The sequence below is a fragment of the Myotis lucifugus genome, unplaced genomic scaffold, assembly GCF_000147115.1.
Source record: "Myotis lucifugus unplaced genomic scaffold, Myoluc2.0 scaffold_19, whole genome shotgun sequence".
Classification (NCBI taxonomy): domain Eukaryota; kingdom Metazoa; phylum Chordata; class Mammalia; order Chiroptera; family Vespertilionidae; genus Myotis; species Myotis lucifugus.
In genome coordinates this window covers 4477534-4502862 of record NW_005871067.1, presented here as the reverse complement: position 1 = coordinate 4502862, position 25329 = coordinate 4477534, and the positions used below count along the sequence as shown (strand labels likewise).

The 25329-nt window shown below is 45.7% G+C and overlaps 1 protein-coding gene across 3 annotated transcripts in view; it reads left to right on the top strand.

Annotated features, from left to right (window-relative positions):
- Window positions 1–25329, top strand: part of CRYL1 (crystallin lambda 1) — a 144925-nt gene that overhangs the window by 85793 nt on the left and 33803 nt on the right. For 2 of the 3 annotated variants that reach the window (XM_006085495.3, XM_023751176.1), the window contains 2 exons: window positions 9722–9883; window positions 17840–18034. In XM_006085495.3, the coding sequence (XP_006085557.1) occupies window positions 9722–9883; window positions 17840–18034 (357 nt within the window). The remainder of the gene's footprint in view (window positions 1–9721; window positions 9884–17839; window positions 18035–25329) is intronic. The other variant, XM_023751178.1, reaches the window with a different exon arrangement.

Below are 25329 nucleotides of genomic sequence, written 5' to 3'. Positions count from 1 at the left end.
CGGGCGTCGACGAGCACTGCCGAGCCGGGCCGGGCCCAGGAGCACGCAGGTGATGCAGGTGACCAGGCCGGGGTCGGCGGGCCCCTGAACCCGACGCCCCGGGCTGGCGGGGAGCTGCGCGGTGGCCACGTGTCCGAGGGGCCCGGCCCGCCATGGCCGGGTTCAGCTACACGGCGCCCTGGTGGGTGAACCTCCTGCACCGGCTGCCGCACTTCAGCCTGCGCTGGGAGCCCACCAGTGGCCAGTTCCGGCCCAAGGACCCCGACTGCCAGCGGGCGCTGCTGCTGCTCGGGGCCCCCGCGCTGGCCTGCCTCACCCTGAACCTCCTCTTCCTGCTCCTCTACTCCTTCTGGCTGTGCTGCCGGCGGCGCGGGAACGAGGAGCACCTGGACACCGACTGCTGCTGCACTGCCTGGTGCGTGGTCATCGCCACGCTGGTGTGCAGCGCCGGCATCGCCGTGGGTTTCTGTGGCGACGGGGAGACCAGCGACGGCATCCATTGGGCCACCTACTCGCTCCGCCATGCCAACCGCATGGTGGCGGGGGTGCAGGACCGCATGTGGGACACCGAGGCTGCCCTGAGCCTCACGGCGGAGCCGTGATGCCGTGATGGAGCGTGGGCCCGAGCAGCAGGCAGAGCCCGGACCAGGCCGGCGTCCGGGACCGTGGGGCCGGGCTGCTCGTAGCGGAGGCGACGGAGACACCCAGCGGCTGAGAGGCCTCCTCCCAGCCCTCCCGGGCGGCCCGGGCGCAGCGAGCCCCCGCAGCCGGGGAGCGTGGGGATCCCCCACGACATCCAGACCCAGAGCACCCCAGGAAAGCGGAGGGAGGCCTCCAGAGCCAACACAGAACGACTCCCGCGCCGGGGACGGCGAGGACTTCCTCCGTGTTCAGTGGAAGGGTGAGATCTCGGACCTGTGGACGCACGCCCCCGCCCTTCCCTGCGTTCTCGGTGGGGGGGCGGGGACTGCGCCCTCCATCTTGCCCTGGGTCCTCCACTTTTGGGCAGGGCCATGTGCTCAGCGGGGGCTTCTTCCCGGAGGAGGCCTCTGCTAGCCACACCCAGGATTTCTCTGGACTGACCGGTGATGGTCGGGGGAGGTGCGCGCCATCACTATGACCGCATCCTGTGTGGTGAGACGCCGACTCATGCCTGGCCTAACTCCTCTTCACGCCGGGCTAGGCCTCTCTCTGCCACTTGCTGCTGCGTCAGTAAGGAGGGTAGGGGAGCTCGAGCTAGCTCAAATAAAGACTCTTATGCTTTTGCATCGGACATGGCTGGCTCCCTGGTGGTTTCTTGGGAATCTTCAAATCGCGAGCATAACATGCTACATGTGGTATATATACACGTACATACAAGCAAAGGCAAAGTAAAGATGTGGAAGTCTAAGTGTCTTTTCCGAATCAAATTGGAAAATTTGGTTGATAAAGCAGTATGGTGAGTATATGTTTATTCACTCTGGGTGGATTTGGGAAGTTAGCAATAATTTCTTAGGGCTGTCATAACAATTCACCCCAAACTTGGTGTCTTAAAACAACAGATTTATTCACTCACATTTCTGGAGACTAGAAGTCTGACCTCAGGTGTCAGTAGGGCCACTCTTCCTCTGAAGGCCACCACACTACCTCTTCCAGCTTCTAGTGGTGGCTGCCACCCTGTGGTTGCATCACTCCACTCTCTGCCTTCATCATCATGTGGCCTTCTTCCCTGTGTGTCTTCTCTGTCTCTGTCCAAATATCCCTTTCCTTTCCATTATAAGAACACTGGCTGTTGGATTTAGAGTCCACACTTACTGTGTCACCTCATCTTAAGTTGGTTACAACTGCAAAGATCCCATTTCCAAATAGGATCACATCCATAGGTACCAGAGATAAGGATTTCAGCATATCTTTTTCAGGGGCACAGTTCAACCCACAGCACCCCATTTGTTTTATTTATGCAACCATTGACCTCCTCCACCCTGTTCCCGCACCCTCCCAAGGCCTTTATCGCACTATTGTCTGGGTCCATGGGTTATGCATCTTACCTAATAATAGACAAACATGCAAATTGACCATACTTTTGCTACACCTTAAGCCACACCCACCAGCCAATCATAGTGACTATATGCAAATTAACCCAACCAAGATGGCAGCCGGCAGCCATGGAGCTGGAGCGAGCAGGAGGCTTGCTTGCTCCAGTGATGGAGGAAGCCAGCCTGCCGCGGCCTGCTCTGAGCTACATTCAAAGCAACAAAGTTTCAATTATAGAAGGTAAATAAACCCCAGATACCTGCTTTCAGCAGGCCGTGGCCACGGAGCTGGAGCAAGCAGGGGGCTTGCTTGCCCCTGCAATGGAAGAAGCCAAGCTTCCCGGCAGCTGCTGCCTCTCTCAAGGCAACAAAGTTTCAATTATAGAAGGTAAATAAACCCCAGATACCTGCTTCCAGTCACCGTGGCCACGTAGCTGGAGCGAATAAAAAAAAAAAAAAAAAGGAAAGGCTGGGAGCTTCAGTCGCCAGGGGGCTTGGTCAGTCTGAAAACAGCCATCAGCCCCTCCTCCAGGCTGGCCAGACACCCCAGTGGGGACCCCCACCCTGAAGGGGGTGTGGGCATCCTGAAAACGGCCCTCAGCCCCTCACCCAGGCTGGCCAAGCACCCCAGTGGGAACCTGCACCATGAAGGGGGTTTGGGCAGCCTGAAAACGGCCATCAGCCCCTCACCCAGGCTGGCCAGGCACTCCAGCGGGACCCCCACCCTGATCCAGGACACCCTTCAGGGCAAACCAGTCATCCCCCACTCTTGCACCAGGCCTCTATTCTATATAATAAAAGGGTAATATGCAAATTGACCCTAACAGCAGAAAGACTGGGAATGACTGGTCACTATGACACACACTGACCACCAGGGAGCAGACACTCAATGCAGGAGCTGCCCCCTGGTGGTCAGTGAGCTCCCACGGGGAGCTCTGCTCAGCCACAAGCCAGGCTGACGGCTGCCAGTACAGCGGTGGTGGTGGGTGCCTCTCCCGCCTCCTCAGCAGTGCTAAGGATGTCCGACTGCAGCTTAGGCCTACTCCCTGCTGGCAAGTGGACATCTGCTGAGGGCTGCCAGGCTGCCAGAGGGATATCTGACTGCCAGCTTGGGCCCAATCCCCCAGGGAGCGGGCCTAAGCCAGCAGGTGGACATCCTCCGAGGGGTCCCAGACTGCAAGAGGGCATAGGCCGGGCTGAGGGACCCCCGAGTGCACAAATTTTTGTGCACCGGGCCTCTAGTATATGCATATAAGGTAATCTCTTGGTTAATCTCTTCCTAACCTCCCCCCCCACCCCATTTGCTCTGACATTCATGTCTGTTGCATGCTTCAGTGTCTCTGGGTCTATTTTGTTTGTCAGTTTATTTTGTTCATTAGATTTTCCATATCAGTGAGATCATGTGATACTTGTCTTTCTCTGACTGGTTTATTTCACTTACCATAATACTCTCCAGCTCCCTCCATGCGTGTCTCAAAGGGTAAGAGATCCTTCTTTTTTACAGTTGCATAGTATTCCATTGTGTAAATACCACAGCTTTTTTATCCACTTGTCTACTGATGGGCACTTGGGCTGTTTCCAGATCTTCATTACTATAAACAGCGCTGCTATGAACATAGGGGCGCATATATTCTTTCTGATGAGTGTTTCAGCCATCTTAGGATATATTCCTAGAAGTGGGATCACTAGGTCAAATGGGAGTTCCATTTTTAATTTTTTAGGAAACTCCACACTTTCCATAGTGGTTGTACCAGTCTGCATTTCCACAAACCGGGTATAAGGGTACCTTTTTCTCCACATCCTCGCCAGCGCTTGTTGTTTGATTTATTGATGATAGATAGCCATTCTGACAGGTGTGAGGTGGTATCTCATTGTTGTTTTTTAATTTGCACCTCTCTGATGATTAGTGACATGGAGCATTTTTTCATATGTCACTTAGCCATTTGAATGTTCTCTTTGGAGAAAAGTCTATTCAGGTCTTTTGCCCATTTCTTAATTGGATTGTTTGTCTTCCTGGTGTAGAGTTGTATGAGTACTTTACATATTTTGGAAATTAAACTCTTATTTTATCATTGGCAAATATGTTCTCCCATGCAGTGGGCTCTCTTGTCATTTTGTTGATGGGTTTCTTTGCTGTGCAGAAGCTTTTTATTTTGATGTGGTACCATTTTTTATTTTGATGTGGTACCATTTGTTTATTTTCTCCTTAGTTTCCTTTGCCCTAGGACAGTGATGGCGAACCTTTTGAGCTCGGCGTGTCAGCATTTTGAAAAACCCTAACCTGGGACCCTTGAGTCCGCAGGCCGACGCTCTATCCACTGAGCCAAACCGGTTAGGGCTCCCAGCACTTTGTTAAATAAAAAACTTTGTATTTAAAAATCTTACTTTTTTCTTATGAGAAATATTATTTGGATATGCCATAAAATTATATGCTATTTGCAGGTGTAACTGCAGTATTTTTAATTGTATAATTTTTTTCACATCAAGTATTGTAACCTTATCCTAAATAAGTGATTTTATAAAAGGTACAAATAAAAATCATTGGAATGAAGATGGAATAGGAACCTCATTAGGACAGCAGCTGATGCGTGTGGTTACCCTGAGAAAAGACTGCTATTTAATGCAAACCACAACAATCCTGCTAGCCTTAACACCTCAGCCCCAGGAAGTAATGTCTCTATTCTGGTCTATACTGATTTTTACTTTGGCAAATTCTCTCTTGATTGGGTATAACTTGTTCTGTATTGTTGTAGAACTCTGTTTAGGATTATTATATGAGGGTTGTTGTTGTCTTTTTAAAAAAGAAACCCTCCCTTAATTTTGATATTTAAGGGGAAAAAATGAGCCTCAGATCAGGGCATAGAGTAGTTTATTGCCTGTGATATTGAAACCTTATTTATACTTGTTTTCCTTTCTTTTTCCTTAAAAATACTATTTCTTCTAGAGCAAGATTTTCCTCTTTTTTGTAGTTATGATGTTCACCTCTTGAGAAGTATAATCATAGTAGTCTTATTAATTTGATAGATTTTTAAGATTGTGCTCTTGGAAGAGATAGTGATGAGAGATTGCTGGTGATGATGAGCCAGATTGAAGCCAGAGGGTTAATTAGTGCTACCAGACAGACTGTATTATGTGGAGCACTTCCATCTTCAACTTGAGAAAGAATTGCCCTCTGCCATGATTACAACAGGATTTGAGTTCATCTTTTTTTCCTTGCCATGTCTTTCTCCCTAAAATCGGCTAATAGAATTTCTTTGCATGTAAAATACCTTTGGTACTAAAGTCTTCCAATTTAAGTTTTTTTTTTCTTTCTGGAAAGCACACTGAAGATTGTTTCCAGATATTTTGCATGAGCAAATGTAGATTTTTCTAGCAACAGGATGCCTATCTAAAATTCCTGAGTAGATTTTAAAAAAATCAATGAAATTTCATTTTCCCCATGAAAATATTTGTTTTGGAAAATGCATGTTGTTGCACAGCAAGTGGGTAAAGCTCAGACCTGAGTTCTCATGCAGCACTTCCTTTCTGGGAGTGATCCAGGGCTGATTTGCTGTGGCCCTGCTGCTTCCCTAAAACAGCCCTAATGAGTTGAGTGCTGTCATAACTAAGCTTTATTACTAATAAAACAAGGATCTTTATAAAACACTAGGGGCCTAGTGCACAAATTCATGCACCTTGAAAGGAACTGTGGGCTGCGAGGCTGCAGTAGGCACAGGGGTGGGTCTCGGCCTATCCTCCGCACCACAGCCCAGCCCCTCCCACAGTGGCCCCTGGTCCCCTGTCTGCCAGAAGCTCCGCTCCCACCGCCGCTGCTCTCATGCACTAATGGTGCGGGCCCTGCTCGCACCCGCTGATGGCACAGAGCAATTGGGGCCAGTGCCAGCAATGGGTGCGAGCGGGGCCTGTGCCATCAGGGTGTGTGAGCGGCGGCTGCTGCCCCAATTGCCCCTTAGGAGCAGGGGGAGGTGGAGAAGCCCTCAGGGCAATCAGGGCCTGCAGCCGCTGCTCGCACCTGCTGATGGCACTGAGTGATCGGGACTGGCTCCTGGCACTGGCAGTGGGTGCGAACGGGGCTGGCGCTGGCAGCGGGTGCAAGTGGGGCTGGCACCGGCAGTAGGTGCGAGTGCTGGGCAGGACCACGGCGCAGGAGCAAAGAATTTTCATTAACCACCAGAAGCTCACCCCAATGACAGCAACCGGCATCCCACCTTGGTCTTGCACCCCCCACTCACCTGCTCCACCATCCTGCTGTGGCCAACACCCGCCATGTTCCGCACACGCCCCCTGGTGGTCAGCACACGTCATAGTGACTGGTTGTTTGGTTGTTCGGTTGTTCCACCGTTCGGTCTATTCGCATATTAGCCTTTTATTATATAGGATTTACTTTTAGAAATATAAGTAAGTTAGAGAGAATTAATGTTATACCTATAATACCATCATTCAGTTTCTTCCTTTCAAGATGGAAAGGGAAAAAGGAGTATTTAAACTCAACCCCACCTTTTAACCATCTGATGCTGCCTGACTTGAATGACCTCCTTTGGATGTACCAGCAATAGTTGTGATACTTGTCACACTGTGTTTTTCTCACTGTGACCTCATCCCCAAAGTTTTGTTTGTCAAAATTAGAGCACCAGAGTGGTTTTTCATGAGAATATCATCTCCCTGCACCTCAAAACAAACAAAACACAAACAAATAATAGTCATTGCTTTGAAAGTGCTGTTAGAGTTTAATTAAGCAAACTCTAGCTAATTACCTTCCGTAATGACGGAGCTTTTGCTAACACTTCACATTTGGTGGCTTTCTCTAGAAAAGACCTTGAAAGACACCATAGAGTTGAGAATGCATAGGGGTGGGGTGGGGTGTTTTTACCCCATTACATTGCTGAGGTTTAGAGAGAACACTTGGCTACTTGGCTGCTAGGCTGTCAGCTGCCTCATTGTTTGATATTGTCCCTGCCTTTCCTTTCAGCCCACTTAGGAAAGAGAGAAAGCCTGTAGCCTCGCTTGCTAAGCTTTGTAATCTGCCGCAAGTGATGAAAGTCCTGATTAACGGTGTGTCAGACTCCCTTTCTCAGACAAGGTGGGGGTCCCCATTAAAGATCGGAAATGAACTCCAGACTTGACATGGATGAGGGAGGTAGCATAACCCTGGCTTAGCAAATTGAGCACAATTGGGATACTATTAAAAACAACAACTACAACAACAACAAAGCTTCAAGCCAGAGTGCCTGGAAAAAAAAAAAGAAAGAAAGAAAAACGCCTTACATAACTCACTGCAGCAGGTTTGGGTTTCCTCTGGTTCAAGTTTTCTTGCCTCTTTGATAATCAAATGATCTGAAGAAAGGCATAAAGTTTCAAGGGAGAAGCTGTATGACAGGCTCACAATAGAGCCATTCACAAGGGCTCTTTTATTAACTTACACAGTATCACCATCATTCTTAGTCTCTGGCTTTACTACAAGGCTCCATTTAAACTTAACCCAACTTGCAGACATAACTGATCCAGGAATTACTCAATACAACCAGCCAGATACTGTAGCCTTTTTTCCCATTTGATAAAGGGATTTAACACAATGGGCTTTACAGTTCTTAAATGACTCCATTTTCCCCGTCTTTCCGATGTGGTGCTGGTATGACCTTTTGTTCTCAAAAAAATTTCACATGGTTTGATTATATTTTTTAAAAGTATAAACAAACACAATATTCATGCCCTACCTTTCAAGTTAAATTTTAAAATTTTGCGATGATACAGAAATGGAATTCATGTTACAATATTTACACAGCTGATTTCAAAACATTAGATATTATTGTTAACTATTAGATATTAAATTAGGCCTGAAAATATGTTCTTTATTTTTGAGGAAGGTTTTGATACAATACCTAGTAGTACTTCAGCATTGCACTTCCACTTTTGCACACTTCTGGTTGTCTGCTGGTTTTTATGCTACTACTTCTATTACAGTGCTACTACACGAATCAGGGCACACTTGGTTAGTCTCTGCATGGAGAAGAGAGGACAGAGCCCCGAGGATATATTTGGTAGCATACCACACTTTGGATCCATACTTCAGAATAGTGGCTCTCAGACTTTATTAGGAACAAAAATCAACAGAATGTTTGATTAAAATGCAGATGCCTGGGTCCCACTCCCATAGACTGATTCAGTAGGTCTGGCGGGAGCCCGAGAATGTGCATTTTAATGAGCACCGCATTGATTCTGATGCTGATACTGAGAACTACGATCCTAAACTCACCAGAGGATGTTGGGAATAGTGATATTCCTCCTGTCGGGCCTGTTGCCTCCAGGTACTCAGGGACCACCTTGGATGAAGTGGCCCCTGGTGTGATTTCCCAGAGCTGTTGGTGGCAGGCAGAGAAAGATGCCTCTAGTACTTCCAGGGTTGAAGCAGCGAGCAATCTTTTCCTGTTCTGCTTGCTTCTGAGGCAGGGATCCACTATAGGCACCCCATTCCAGGAACACGCCTCACTGGGGGCTGGTTCTGGGTATTTGACAGTGTCATCTCACTTCTACCCCATCTTTGCATGATGAGAATTTCAGCATGGTTGTTATCTGCAGTATTTAATCCCAATTTACATCTCCTCTTCAACCCCTATTCAAGAAATTTTAGTTTTTAGAAACAAAGTTATATTTCCAAAGGATTTCCAATGATCCGTGGGTGCTTAAAAGCCTTCAGAGAATTATGGATGTAACACACTTGTTCATTTCATGAAGATGACAGATCGGGGAAAATGTGGTGATGACACCACTAATGTTCACAGCACTTTGCCTGAGATACTGCTGAGTGTGTTCTGCTTGTAGACTCTCCCTTCCCATGTGGTTGGAGGACTTTTTTATTATGAGAACTTTAATTTTTTAAATTTATTTTTCAATTACAGTTGGCATACAGTATTATATTAGTTTCAGGTGCACAACATAGTGATTAGACATTTATATAATTTACGTGGTGATCCCCCCAATAATCTAGTACCCATCTGGCACCATACATAGTTATTATAATATTATTAACTGTATTCCTAATGCTATACTTTACATCTCCATGACTAATCTGTAACTACCAATTTGTACTTCTTAATCCCTTCATCTTTTTACCCAGCCCCCCAACCACCCTTCCATCTGGCAACCATCAGTTTGTTCTCTGTATCTATGAGTCTGTTTTGATTGTTTATTTATTTTGGTTATTACATTCCACATATAATTGAAATCATATGGTATTTGTCTTTTTCTGTCTGATTGCTTTCACTTAGCTTAATACCCTTATGTCCTTCTGTGTTGTCACAAATGGCAAGATTTCATTCTTTTTTATTGTTGCATAATATTCCATGGTATATATGTATTATATCTTCTTTATCATTTATCAATGGTCACCTAGGTTACTTCCATATCTTTGCTATCATAAATAATGTTTCAACATATATCTTTTTTAATTCGTATTTTATATTTCTTTGGATAAATAGCCAGACATGGAATTGGTGGGTTACAAAACTAGAGAATATAGCTTCCTGGTAGGCATCACCCAGTTTCCAGAGTTATCAAGATTTATCATATTGTTGGGTAGCTTTTTGTTTTTTCTTAAATGTTGCTTGTGGTTTTCTAATTGGTTCCGTTTTGGAATGAATAGAACTTGAGATGTTTTGCTCAGGGCCTGAGTGCAGTGGTCATGAGTAGTGATTTGCTTATGTGCTCCTCAGGAATGTGTTCCAGAAGACCTGGAACTGAAGAAGAAGGTTTTTGCTCAGTTAGATGGAATCATCGGTGACGACGTTGTCCTCAGCAGCTCCACCTCATGCCTCTTGCCTTCCCAGCTGTTTGCTGGGTTAGTGCATGTGAAGCAGTGCATTGTGGCTCATCCTGTGAGTATGTCAAACCTGGATGTTGATCACATCTCCTTCTGGTTTTGGGGAGTATTACATTTTGTTTAATCCACTCGTATTTTTTAATTGCTTTGTTGACATGTAATTCACATACCACACAATTCAAATTGTACAATTTAATGGTTTTTAGCATATATAGAAAGTTGTGCAAGACCAGCATTTTCTAAAAGAATTTTATCCAAAAATTTTTTGGATTGTATCTATGTACCTAGTGCATAGTGGGACAGAACAAGCAATCCTTACAGACTTTCACCCTCAAGTAACTCACTGTCCAACCAAGGAGAGAGAATACTAAACTAATAATTCTCCTACTGAAGAAAAAGTCTAATTAAAATAATGTGTACACTGAGTAGGATTTTATAGATCTGTCACTTGTACTGTGTGGGATAAGTTTTGCTAAAATGCAGATTTTTGAGTCTCACTTGAGATTTCAGTTCAGTACGAACCTCTCCTTCTCGGTGGTCCCGTCCACCCATCTGTTGTAATTACCTGGGCAAACTTACTCACTAGGAGTACAGTAGGAGGCTAGTAGACAATGGGTTTAAAGTTGGCATCAGGCACTCAATGCGTCTTCTTGAGATTAATGTGTTAGTGTGAGGATCAGAGAGAGGAGTCACGGATCACTTGGTGGATGTTCGAGTCCCAACTGTGAGCTCAGCATGACCTTGGAGAACCCGGATGATCTGTTAGCACAGAAAAGCTAGCTTAGCTCAAGTCATCAGAAGTATGACAGTATAGGATGATGATCACATCTTTAGCACCACCAAGCCTTTGGAGGTGAAGGCTCGGGAGAAGCTACACTAAGAGGCTGGGAAGATCAGATAGAATCTAGTTGGGCTGATGAGAAGAGTGTATGAGTTTGGGAAAGAGTATAAGAAAGACCCTAGGCTAAGAACTACAATCGAGTATGCAGAATTATGAGGGGACCAGCTGAACTGGAAGAGCATATGCACTTGGGAGTCAGAGGAGAAAGTGAGAAGGCTTGGGAAGAGTTGTGTTGTGGAGAAACAGAATTGCTCTGAGGAATTGGACTGGTTCAGGTACAGAGCACTGTGGTGATGCAGTAGAGACACTGTCTTTAGAGGGTCGACTGAAGGTGGCTCAGAGAGAGGGAAGCCAGTTCGCAGAACCTGGGACAGCATTCCATGTGTGAATGGCCCCAGGAGAGGTTAGAACCTCTAGAACTGAGAGCAGGGATGTTCTTCCTTCTGAGCAAGAGTAGTTTAGAGTGAGGAGGTCTGAGGTTGACACAGGGAGGTGAAGGAAAAGAGCAAGTCACAGATGCTGGCTAGATTTTATATGGGCAAAGAGGGATGGCTTGGACTACCACTTGCAGGGCTGTGTGGTTCAGGATGACTAGATAGCCTTGTACTGAAGTATAATGGAAAGTGTGAAGAATGATTATTAAATAAGGAGACTTAGGCCCATAGGACATAGAATAAAACCAGTCAAATACAGTTACCATTCAAATACAGGTGAATTAGCACCACGAAAACCTTAACTAAAGCACCTAAAGGCCACGTTCTATGAAACTTGTCAGTTTTTGTTTCTGTGACATTTACATGCCCATAAAATCCCTTAAAAACCACAAACCACTTATTAGATTGTTACTCGATTGCTTCATTGCTTGAAAGCTTGCAATGTTTAACCAATGTTTTTACTTCTGAGGCAGTTTAGAAAAACAACAAAATCAAATTGTCCAGAAAATAACTCCTAAATCCTAAGATAAGACTTGCTCAGTGTCACTAATCATCAGGGAACTGCAAATCAAAACCAAACCACAATGACATATCACCTCACACCTGTCAGAATGGCTATCATCAAAAAGTCAACAAACAAACAAACAAGTAAAAAACAAAACAAAGAATTGAATCTATGAATAAAACATATGAAAAGTCAATAAACAAGTGCTAGTGAGGATGAGAAGAAAAGTGAATCCTCATGAATTGTTGGTGAGATTACAAATTGGTGCAACCACTATGGAAAAGAGTATGGAGGTTCTTAAGAAAATTAAAAATAGATCTAACGTATGATCCAACAATCCCACTTTGGGGTATTTACCCGAAGAAATCCAAAATGCTAATTCAAAAAGATACAGGCACCCCTATATTCATTGCAGCATTATTATTACAATAGCCAAGATATAGAAGCAACCCAAGTGTCCATTAATAGATGAATGGATAAAGAAAATGTATGGAAGACAGTATAGAGTTTCTCCAAAAAGTTAAAAATGGAACTCCCATTTGACCCAGTGATCCCACTTCTAGGAATATATCCCAAGAAACCAGAAACACCAATCAGAAAGGATATATGCATCCCTATGTTCATAGCAGCACAATTTACCATAGCTAAGATCTGGAAACAGCCTAAGTGCCCATCAGCAGATGAATGGATTAGGAAACTGTAATACATCTACACAATGGAATACTATACTGCTGTAAAAAAGAAGGAATTCTTACCATTTGCAACAGCATGGATGGAACTGGAGAGCATTATGCTAAGTGAAATATGTCTGACAAATGAGAAAGACAATATCATTTGATTCCAAAACAAATGAACAAACAAAACAGAAATAGAATTCATAGAAACAGATACTAAAGGGATGGGTGCCAGAAGGTTCGATGTGAGGGTCTGGGTGAAAAAGGGGAAGGGGAATGTAGTTCATAATATTGTGATAAGTTACATGGTGACAGATGACTACCAGAATTAGTGGGGTGATCACATTGTAAGGTATGAAAATGTTGAATCACTATATTGGACACGTGAAATTAATATAACCAGTATACCAACTATATTTAAATAAAAAATAATTTAAAAAAGACTTCTACTACATTCCATTTTAAATTACCAATGGGTGAGACCACACCTTACTCATTTTCTTCTGTCCCACCACCCCATTGCCTCTGACCAGGTGCTCGATCAGTGACTGTTTAATAATGACATTTCTCTCCTTCATACCATCCCAGTATTGCTGAGTTTTACTTATTTAATGACATACAAACTGCAGAGTCAAAGTCAGTCAAACCTCAGTTTAAAAATTAACCTGTCATTACTTTTATAAATTATTTTAAACCCAAATGACATTAACTAAAGCAAATCAAATCACCCAGGTTAACTACCTTTGGAATTTTATCCCTTTTTCCTTCTGTGCTGCTGTCATTCACCTTTTGATCATACCAATGACCTCTGCAAAGGACAAAAAGCATCTTGGACAATTCAATCTTAGCTGGACCGGCAGTACCTACGGAACCCAGAACCTTTTTTGTTTTGTTAATCCTCACCTGAGGATATTTTTTCCATTAATTTTTAGAGAGAGCAGAAGGGAGGGAGGGGGGGAGAGAGGGAGAGAGAGAAAGAGAAAGAGAGAGAGAGAGAAACATTGATGTGAGAGAGACACATCAATTGGTTGCCTCCTGAACATGCCCCTACTAGTGCCTGGGATTGAACCTACAACCTAAGTACGTGCTGTTGACTGAGATTCAAATGTGCGCCCCTTTGGTATGCAGGCTGGTGCTCTAACCAGGGCCCATTGGTAACCTTTGAGGAGCTGCAGAGTTTTCTGTTACCGCTGTCCAGGCAGGAGCAGCTCAGGGTGTCAGCTTACATGCCACTGCCCTCAGCTCGGTGCCCATCAGTGGGATCCTCTGTCTGGACAGGAAACAGGATAAAGGAAGAGGAAGCTTGTTCATGCCCTGAAAGATTGCTGTCTCCACCTTGCACAGAAGGGCCATCTGTCAGGGAGTTTTGACATCACACATGTTCTCTTGGTGGGCACCTTTCCAGTGGGCCTTCAGCACTGGTTGTGCTCTCTCAGCATCCAGGTAGTTGAAATGGGATTTAGAGGGGAAAAGTAACAGGTGAAGCAAGAGGGAAGATACAACCATTCTCCATCTCCTGACGTTCTTTCTATCTGATATTTTTTTGCTGCCTTTCCCTGTCTGTCTGTCTTCCCTGTAGAGGTGTAGAGGCCATTTGGGGCAATGTTTGCCAATGACTGTCTGAAGGTCGAGTTTGGTGCATTCTCTCTTGGTGCTTAGATTCTATGTCAGCAGCCCATCAAGACACCCCAGGTTTCCACCAATAGTTTTAGCTGCACTTTATAATTAAGTTTTCCCTTTTTCCTTCCTTATTTCAGTTGGGATGTGATGGTCCTGTGGAGCTTATGGGGCCTCATTAGTGCATCCAGTGCTCTTGGTGTTCCTCTGTGTGTTACAGATGCTCCATAGATGGAACTGCCTTGGAATGACACATGTCAGCCCACAGGATTTCGGCCCTGGATGGGAGCAGCTCCCAAAGGCACAGCTTAGCCTAGGTACCAGTCAGGCCGGAACTGGGCTGCTGCTGGGATTCAATCAGGCTGGCCTGCACAGGTGCCTAGGGTGCTCCCGCCCAGCACTCCCTACCATGCATGCACCTTCTCTGCTGCACCTCTGAACCCACTTGTCTACATGCAGGTGGTCATTGGAACGGTCCATTTCTGGGTTTGCTGTGTATGGAGAGTGCATGTGTCTGTGTGTCCTGCACATTACACAGTGCTGCCTGCTCCAGATTGCCAGCTCCCTGGTCACATGGGCTGCTTTTGCTTTTTATCTCTGTGGAGGACAAACATAAATTATCAAAATACTGAGAGATGAAATCCTCTGAACCAGCTGTGAACAAGGACCCCTTCGTTTTTGTATCATGTTGTAAGAAGAAGAGGAGTTTACCTGGACAGGAGTGCCCCCGCTGTGTGGGTATGGGTGGATCTTTTGGAGAAGGGACAGCCTGCCTTTCATCTGTGAGGTTAACTTCTTTAATTGGCTGCAGAGAGAATAAATGGACTCTGTGTCTGGGCTGTGCTATCATCTGATCACATGCCTCCGGCTCTGTTCCAGATTCGGGCAAGGCTTTTCACAAGGTGAATGGAGAAAGGCTCCCTGTGCTGCTCAGCTCAACCTGAGCTCTCAGACAGCCTTGGGCCACAATCTCCTCTTGTGCCTCCAACAGGACTCAGTGCAGGAACCAGTGTGCTTAACCTTTAAAGCAGCAGTCGCCAACCGATGGTCCGCAGTCCACTGGTGGTTCATGAGGCCCGAAAGGTTGGCGACCACTGCTTTAAAGAAATCATCTCTTTTTCTTCTTTGTTTTCCCCATTTCTTGAGGGCCTACTTCTCTATCTTCCTCATAGACCAACAGCGAAGGCCTGTCCTATGTCCCTGTCAGAAAGGGAAGAACATTTCAGGAAGTAGCTATTCTTTCCTTTTTAGTGGAATCACTTATATTGTTTTTCTTTCCTCTCCCTTCCTCTCCTCTCATGTGTACCATGTTAAATTTAAGGGGCACCTGCCATGATTGTCAGGATCCTTCTCTGAGCATGAAATAGGGATTAATTTCCTTATCATAGAAGGAGGCGCTCTGGCAAGAATGACCCCATCCAAGCCCTCAGGCACCTGAAGGTCCTTTTCCAGCAGCCTATCAACTTGAGCTTGGGGACACAGCAGAGGGCCAATCCCTATAGCTATGACTTTTATTGTGGGTGCTAGGGAATAGCTGCAGGACTCTGAACTGGAGGGGGAGTGATCAGGCTCCTGCTTTTAATTTTGTTGTTGTTTTGTTATTTTTGTTAATCCTCACCGGAGGATATTTTTTCCATTGGTTTGAGAGAGAGAGAGAGAGAGAGAGAGAGAGAGAGAGAGAGAGAGAGAGAGAAATATTGATGTGAGAGACACATCGATTGGTTGCCTCCCGCAGGTGCCCCTACGGGGGCCAGGGATTGAACCTACAGCCGCCCTTGACTGGGAATCGAACCCACAATCCTTCTATGCATGGGCTGATGCTCTAACCACTTAGCAAACTGGCCAGAGTCCTGCTTTTAATTTTTAAAAAATACTTCATTGTGATAAAATACACATAACATTTACCACCTTAATTATTTTAAGTGTTTAGTTCAGTGACATTAAGTACATTCACACTGTTGTGCAACCATCACTACCATCCATCTCAAGAACTCTTTTCATCTTGCAAAACTGAAACTCTGTCTCCATTAAACAACTTCCAATTTCCCTCCCAGAGTCCTGGGCAGGCACCATTCTCTTTTCTGTACTTTCTGTCTCTATGGATTTGACAGCTCCACCTTACAAAGGGTCACCTGGCAATGACAGTTGAGCCTGCAGGAGGAGGCCAGTGAAGAGAGGAGTGTCAGAACCCAAGTTGGAAGTGATGGCCTGAGCTAAGTGTATAGCAGAGGGAATAGATTTTTTGAGAGATGTGAATATAATTGAGAGGACTTTTGCCACTGATGGAAAATGGGTGAGGTAAGGGAGAGGCAGGGACCAAGGATGCTTCTTGTGGTACTAGTTGAGTGTTCTTGTCAAGACGGAGAGCTAGGAAGAGGAGCAGGTGTTGGGGTGGAGAGCCATGAGTTTAATTTATGGCAGGATGTGCTATGTCTGAGGGAAAGTATCCAGTGCACAATTTAAATGTGGATCTGGAGTGGGAGGTGCGCTCTGGTGAGGTCTCTGCATCTTGATGGCACTAATGCCCTAGGAGCTGACAAGCCCTCCTGGAGAGTCTGGACACAGGGAGTCTAAGGGTGCAGCCTGGAACACCATCACTCAGAGAGAGCACGGGCAGGAGCAGAGCCTGCGAGGGGGACAGAGACAGGGAACTAGCAACTTTTCGTGAAGATGCTTTTTAACTGTTTGTCTCCATCTGTGTTTGCTACATGAAGCTTAGAACACCGAAGAGACAATGAGCCCAGCATCCCTGCTATACAGTGAGATAAAGTTCATCTGATACAGACACTGTTCCAGTTCCTATAATTCTGATTTTTAAAAAGGCCAGAAGTGAAATGTTTTTTATGAGAATTCAATGATTGAGGCAGGAGATAGTGATTCAAGTGAGGCATTGATTTATAATTTATTTTGAAAACAGGTGCCATCATCTCTCACTTTTTAAGAGGGCTGAACAAGTGTGACCAGGGCAGGCTGGGAGCAGAAGCCATGAAAGTATAGCTGTATTTGCACTAGCCACCTCTTCTAGGCAGTGTCCTAGGAGAAATACATTTTCTTTTCCTTTTCTGTTAGAGTCATTTTAAAATGGATACTTCTTGTAGTTATTTGGTAACATGAGGTCCTACCAATTTTCACCTATGTATAAAGGAAAAACCACCTACAAGCAGCACCTGGGAAAGTTTACTGTAGCATGTGAGGTGTCGGGTTGTGTTAAGTGGTGCTGTCTGTGGACATCTCATAATTTTCTCTGGGAATCTTCAAGAATGGTTCCTTGAAGTCAACCAAGAAAATCAGAGCCAAATATTTTGGTGCTGGGCTGGACAAGCATTTCCATCAGGACCTGCTCCTGAGGACCGTCCCTCCTGTCCTAGACTTTGAACCCAGGTCAAGGCTGCGGGGGGGGGGGGGGTAGGATGGTTCTGGGGCTGTGCAATTTATAGGTGAGGTTCGACTGGGAAGGTTGGTGTCTGAGACTCAACATGGGCAAGTTAAGGAAACGCCAAGTTTTTGGAAGATGCTGTCAGTCATTTCTAATGGACACAGAATTGCAGGACCAACGGTGACTGTCCTGGGAAGAGGTGGCTGGGGTCGGTGTGAAGTCCGCACAGCTGGTAGCAGTAAAATCCCCTAGAGGTCAGGGGTTTGGGAATAGCTGTAATGTATAGGATGGTGGTATGAACCTCCAAATTTTAACTCTTAAGTTGGACATGATTCTTTAAACAAAACCATGTAATCCGGTGCTGGAGTTCCTTCTTTTTCTCTCTCCTTTGTGAATTAATACTCTGTTTTTTGAGTTTGCTGTCATTGGGAGCTGAATCCAAGGTTCCTTTCCAGAGAGGAATCTGCCCATCTGACCATCCGACAAAGGCGGCGAACAGGGTCTGCAGAATGATGCCCAAACTCTGGAGCTGCCTGTTGACTGTCTTCACTCCTGTCTCATAAGGTGAATCCCCCGTATTATGTCCCTCTGGTGGAGCTGGTCCCCCACCCGGAGACAGCCCCTGCGACAGTGGACAGGACCCACGCCCTGATGCAGAAGATCGGACAGTCCCCGGTCAGGGTCCTGAAGGAGGTCGATGGATTTGTCCTGAATCGCCTGCAGTATGCGGTCATCAGTGAGGCCTGGAGGCTGGTGCAGGTACGCAGGCTGCAGTGGCCAGTGGGGACAATAGTAGGGACAGTCTGAGGGAGGGTGGTAGAGGGGGTGAGCGAGGGGGGAATTGGGGATGGTTGCTAGCCAAGAGGGAAAGCAGAGGGGAAACAGCTTCCTGGGGGCAGTGGCTGCAGGGAGTCAGCGTTCAGGCCTCCTCGCTGTTTCTGGAGCCTGTCGGCTGTTTTCTCAGGTGCAGTGAAAAGGCAATGAGGATAAACCTTCATTGTTTCAAAGATGCTGTTACATGGAGTCATTTGATGTAGGACAGGATGATAGACTGTTTGCTGCTCCTACGTGTGATTGCCGCATAATTGTCTCCGGGTGACATGCTGCATTTCCCATAGACTCAGACCACTCGCCCCCAGTGTTATCATCTTTTGGGAGGAAAAAAATTGCATTTTGAGTACAGTCCACATGTGTCCTCTAAACAAACCCAATTTATTTCAAGAGCTTGAGAAGAAACAATTATAATCTTTACACTTGTTAGTAACAGGCTTGTCGTATGTAGAAAAACAACATTATTTTTTCACAATTAACCTTATCCTCTAATGAAAGGATTTTGCATGTCACCCAAGAAGTGGCCTCCCTGCACACACTCCTAACCACATTTGTATGGGGACATGGTGCCCCAGGACTCAAAGTGCAGGACGGGTTTGTGCTCAGGTGGGTGACAGCGCTGCCACCTGCACTGGGCCCACAGCTCCTGTGTGAGCCTTCTGCAGGCCTGTGGGTCCCAGCCTGGGACAGGGACAAAGACTCCACTCCCGCAGCTCCCAATGCAGGATGCAGCGGCCCTTCTGCCTCCCTGTTTGTTATTTGGGCACAGCTCTGGAAGTTCCTCATTGACCTCACCGCCCAGTGCATTTGCCACACAACAGCTGCAACTCCATGTTCTCACTGCTTAAATCCACTTAGTGGTCTTATATCTGCAAGACAGTGCTGTGGTTCCCACCATCAAGTTTGCAGTTTTAATTTCTTAGCAATTGCAGAATGTCTTTGAATTTCATTTTGTGGTAAGATATTTGAAAGAAACACTGAACTTAAAACAACCCTTTGGAGAGCTATTTAAAATATTTCCACTCGTCTAAAGTAGGGGAACAATATAATAGATACAAGAAAAACTCAACATTACAGTAAAACATGGGAAGAGCCACAGGGGATTCTGTTGTTCCCTTCACTGGTTGGAGAGGTGGGACGGTGGAGCAGACTATTTGTCTGCTTTGTCTGTTTTCTTTATTTTTTTATTTATTTTCTTTATTGATTAAGGTATTACATATGTGTCCCTAAACCCCCCCCATACGCACCCCCCCCCCCACTCATGCCCTCACCCCCCTGGTATCTGTGTCCATTGGTTAGGCTTATATGCATGCATATAAGTCCTTTGGTTGATCTCTCCCCTTTACCCCCTCCCTCCCCTACCTTCCCTCTGAGGTTTGACCGACTGATCAATGCTTCTCTGTCTCTGGATCTGTTTTTGTTCATCAGTTTATATTGTTTATTATATTCCACAAATGAATGAGATCATGTGATATTTATCTTTCTCTGACTGGCTCATTTCGCTTAGCATAATACTCTCCAGGTCCATCCATGCTGTTACAACTGGTAGGAATTCCTTCCTTTTTACAGCAGCGTAGAAGTCCATTGTGTAGATTTACCACAGTTTTTTTTTTTTAAATCTTTATTGTTCAGATTATTACAGATGTTCCTCTTTCCCCCCCCCCCCCGCCATAGCTCTCCTCCACCCGGTTCCCACCCCACCCCAGGCCCTCACCCTCCCACTATGGTCCAATCTCTTCCCTTACTCCCCACACCCACTTCCCCTGAGAATTGTCAGTCTGCTCCATTTCCATGCCCCTGATTCTATTACATTCACCAATTTGTTCTGTTCATCAGATTTTTTATTCATTTGATTTTTAGATTCACTTGATAGATATGTATTTGTTGTCACTTTGTTGTTCATAATTTTTTATCTTTACCTTTTTCTTCTTCTTCCTCTTCTTAAAGAATACCCTTCAGCATTTCATATACTACTGGTTTGGTGGTGATGAACTCCTTTAGCTTTTTCTTATCTGTGAAGCTCTTTATCTGACCTTTGATTCTAAATGATAGCTTTGCTGGGTAGAGTAATCTTGGTTATAGGTTTTTGCTATTTATCACTGAATCTTTCTTGCCACTCCATTCTGGCCTGCATAGTTTCTGTTGAGAAATCAGCTGACAGTCATATGGGCACTCCCATGTAGGTAACTAACTGTTTTTCTCTTGCTGCTTTTAAGAGTCTCTTTTTGTCTTTTGCCCTTGGCATTTTAATTATGATGTGTCTTGGTGTGGTCCTCTTTGGATTCCTCTTGTTTGGGGTTCTCTGCACTTCCTGGACTTGTAAGTCTATTTCTTTCACCAAGTAGGGGAAGTTGTCTGTCATTATTTCTTTAAATAGGTTTTCAATATCTTGCTTTTTCTCTTCTTCTGGCACCCCCATAATTCGGATGTTGGTTCGCTTGAAGTTGTCCCAGAGGCTCCTTACACTATCTTCATATTTTTGGATTCTTTTTTCTTTTTGCTCTTCCGGTTGGGTGTTTTTTTACTTCCTTGTACTTCAAATCTTTGACTTGATTCTTGGGATCCTCTAGCCTACTGTTGAATCTCTGTATATTATTCTTTATTTCAGTCAGTGTATGCTTAATTTCTGACTGGTCCTTTTCCATTTTTTTTTTTTTTTTGGCATTCTCACTAAGATCCTTGAAGGTCTCACTAAGTTCCTCGGAGGTTTCTAGAAGATTCTTGAGTAACCTTATAACTGCGGTGTTGAACTCTATATCTAGTGTTTTGCTTTCATCCATTTATTTCATTTGTGACATGTTTCTTGAGTTGATAGAGTGGCCTTTGTGGTAGGTGTCCTATAGGGCCCAGTGGCTCAGCCTCCCTGATCACCTCCAGTGGAGACTCTTGGTGCATCCCTTTGTGGGCCGTGTGCACAGTCTTGTTGTAGTTAAGAATTGATTGTTGTAGGTATCACTGGGAGGAATTGACCTCCAGGCCAATTGGCTGTGAGGACCAGCTGTGTCTACAATGGAAGAACTGCTGTGCAGGAGACACCCTTATGGGGCAGGACTTGCTTCAATGGGGCTTTGGTGCTCACTGTGTCTGCCCCTTGAGTGTGTCTCTTATGAATGTGAAGAGTTGTAATCTGGTATGGTCTCACACTGACCACTGGGTACAATGGCTCTTGGATCTCCAAGGAGGTGCAAAGTCAGCCACTGCCTGGGGCCACCCAGCAGGAGCTACAGAGAGATCTGCTGATTTCTCCTCTTTGTACCAGGTTTGGAAGTGCCCAGAGGAGGCCCAGCTGTGTAGCAAGGCAGGCTTCTGCTGCTGCTGCCTGTTTGACAGGTTTTAGGCTGAGAAAGGACAGGCCATTCATATGCAAAAGCCACTGTGCACAGCTTGGGTCCGGTTATTAATTCGGTGGGGTGGGGTCTCAGGGAATCTCCTGTGTGGAGCAAACAGCATTGGCTGCCAGTCAGCCCTGCACCGGAGAGGTCCCAGCGCAGGAAAAATGACAGCTGCGAGCACCTCCGTCTGAAAGAAAGCCGCCCTCCCATTCCTGTCCTAAATGCCAGAGAGTCCAGTTTCTTCCCGTATGTGTCTGGGTCCCCCAGAGTCTCGTCTGGAACTGGAGTTCAGAGCAAGCGGGCGCTTGTATCTCCCTCCCAATTAAAAAAGCAGTGCACCCGGGTGCCAGCCTGTTCCGCGCCTCCGCACCTTCTACCAGTCTAAATGTGCTTTCTTCTTTACCTCTAGTTGTAGAACTTCCACTCAGCTTTCTTGCGGTTCTGGATGACAGTTGTTTTGTCTTTTAGTTGTAATTTTGATGTGGTTGTGAGAGGCAGCAAATACAGGTGTTTATCTTGAAATCTCCTCGTATCACAGTTTTTTAATCCACTCATCTGCTGATGGGCATTTAGGCTGTTTCCAAGTCTTGGGTATTGTAAATTGTGCTGCTATGAACTTAGGGGTGCATATATCCTTTCTGATTGGTGTTTCTAGTTTCTTGGGATATAGTCCTAGAAGTGGGACCACTGGGTCAAATAGTTCCATTTTAGTTTTTTGAGGAAACTCCATACTGTTCTTCACAGTGGCTGCACCAGTCTGCATTCCCACCGGCAGTGCACAAGGGTTCCTTTTTCTCTGCATCCTCGCCAGCACTTGTCATTTGTTGATTTGTTCTTATTGCCTCATTTTACCCACCTTTCTTTCAACTGTCCTGTCTCCAGGGGCTAATGGCAGACAGAGTGTGGTCTGCTGTTTTTTGGGGATGATATACCTTCTGAGAAAGGGAATCCTGCATGTTTCTCTACAATGGCTGCTGTGAAATTCACATGCCTCGAGTCCCCATAGGAACCGAGTGCTGAGATCCAGCAGGATACAGTGTGAATGTGACAAAATGAGAAGCTATAGAAATGAGATTAAGAAAGTGTAAATAGAACTCAAAGAATTGCCTTTGGTGGAAGTCTCAGAGGTAATTCACTTAAAAAAATTAAATTGAGCCCTAGCTGGGTAGCTCAGTTGGTGGGAATGTCCTCCCATACACCAAAAGGTTGTGGGTTTGATTCCTGATTTGGGGTGCATACAGGAGGCAACCTGATGTTTTACTCTCTCCCTCTCCCTCCCTCCCTCCCTCCCTCCCTTCCTTCCTCTCTCTCTAAAATCAAGCAAAAATCCTCGGGTGAGGATTAAAATAAATTTTTTAAAAATAAAGTTGATTGCCCGGCCAGTGTGGCTCAGTGGTTGAGTGTTGACCTATGAACCAGGAGGTCACGGTTCAATTCCATGTCAGGGCACATGCCCGAGCTGTGGGCTTGATTCCCAGTGGGCTGGCTCTCTCTCTCTCTCTCTCTCTCTCTCTCTCTCTCTCTCCCTTCCTCTCTGAAATCAAATTTAAAAATAATAAAGTTGATCTATAGACAGTGAGAATGAAGGCAGGTGTAGAAACTGCAGGTCTCTCTGTCCAGGTTGGGGTGAGGGTGGAACCGAAGAGATGTGGGGCATCCCTAACCTCTGCCGGGAAGACTTACTAGTACACTGATAGTGTAGTGTCTCTCTTGTGGTGGTCAGGGCTCAAGGGGAAGGAGTATGGAGGGAGGGTGGGGCTTCCAGCGTTGTGCCTGCTTTTGCTATCACTGCTCATGGCAGTTGCTTCTTTGGCTTCCCAGATATGGAAGGGCCACTAGCACACTGGGCGTGCACCTGTTCCCAAAGTAGTTGCTTCCAAGGGCAAAGAAGCTGTAGGTCTCACACCACCAGAGCAGGATACCTCCTTTTGAGCATGTGGGCACCTCTGGGTTCTATACCCCAGAAGAGATACCACCCCCACCTCACTCTCCCTGGGAAGAGTGGATCAGTATTTCTGCTTATTAGGGAGGCTGGTTTAAGGATTCTTGACTTTATTGCATGAATTTCTTGAAAGAAAACCATTGCTTCTTGGGGGTCTGTTTCCACTTCAGGTACTGAGAGTCAGGAAAGGTAAGAATGCCTCCTTAGAGCTGCCCCTTCATCTTTTTTTTTTAAATATATTTTATTGATTTTTTACAGAGAGGACGGGAGAGGGATAGATAGTTAGAAACATTGATGAGAGAGAAACATCGATCAGCTGCCTCCTGCATACTCCCTACTGGGTATGTGCCTGCAACCAAGGTATATGCCCTTGACCGGAATCAAACCTGGGACCCTTGAGTCCACAGGCTGACGCTCTATCCACTGAGCCAAACCGGTTAGGGCTGCCCCTTCATCTTTGTATATCTGTACGTGTGCATCGAGCCAGCCCGGGCTGGACTTAGATGACACCCCTTTGACTCACAATTTCAGAGCCAGTTAAACTTGATTAGATTTAGGATGTTCCAAGTTAATCTCAAAACATTTAAGGTCAGCTTTATTGTAAAAAGGAGCTGAATCTGGGAAGTTTTACAGTAAAAACTGAAGATTTAAAAATATATTTTAAGTTAAAAACATCAAAAGACCTTGCAGAGTTTATCTTTCCATGAAATGCTCTTTCTGGGGTGGGTTTCATGTGTGGATGCAAGACCCTGAGGCTCAGCCTGGATGTGGTAAGCAGAGTGAGCTGAGATGAGCAGGAGTTGCCCTATTCAGAGACTCACATAGGTGCCTCTGGTTCATGACTTTCTGGATTCACAAAGCATGTTGAAATTTGGCAGAACCATTTCTTTGACCCCAGACAGGGCTGGTGGAAGTCTCAGAGATAATTCACTTAAATAAATTATCTTATTATCCTAATTCCACAGCCTGGGTGGAAAAGGTACAATGTGACTTGATTCTAGAGCTCAAAGAGGCCTTGTGTGGATAGGGGTCTGTGTGCTTCTGTCCTGACTTTTCAGGTGATGGTCAGCAATGGATCAAGGAATGCCGTTCCGTTGGCTGTGTAAATAGTTCTGCACAAACCTAATCCAACCATGGATTTCCAAGGGCCCCACCCCCACATTGGGGTATGAGCTGGTGTGGGACAGCCAGGGGCCTGGCCCAAATGATGGCCTACATTCCCACCCAGCCCTGGTGGTGTCCTGATATGGGTGGCAGAGGAGCTGAGGAAGCTGCTTTGCCACTTGCTAACTCTGTTGATGTGGAGGACACTTTTGTAACTGGACAATCAATGGGTCCACGCTGCCTCTCACTACTTGAGCCAATTAAGCAGAGACAGGGTTGAATCATATATGAGCATTTATTCCAATAGTGCTGGCAGTATGGGAGAATAGTAGGTCATCCACAAAAATCTGCTCTGCACCCCACCATAAGCCAGCTGCTTATATTGGGTAGAAGGACACAGATTACATGGGAAATGGCCAAAAGGGTGTGCCAAATGGGCAGTTTACAGGTAATGCAGGCTGGAGATTTGCAGAGGCCTGTGGATATGCAAAGGCCGGTGGGGGGGGGGGCGCGGTTTCAAAGGGGGACCAGGCTTCAAAGGATTAGCGATATGCAAAGGGCTGGCAGCTCTGGTTTCTGCGACAAGGCTATTAATCTTTCCATGATAATAGGCAGCTCCTGGATGGGGAGGATGGGATGCATTTCCAGGTGAGCTCCCAGGTCCCACGTGCAACTGCCAGCCAAGTTAGAATGTGCCTTCTTTAATCAGAAAAAATAATCACGGTTAACAGAGCATGATTAATATTTCTTACAATTATAGCTGGTCCCCAGTATTCTATTTCTGCCGCTATCACTTTAATTGACATTCCCATGTTGGACAGCCTTGTATGCCAGGAATAAATCTC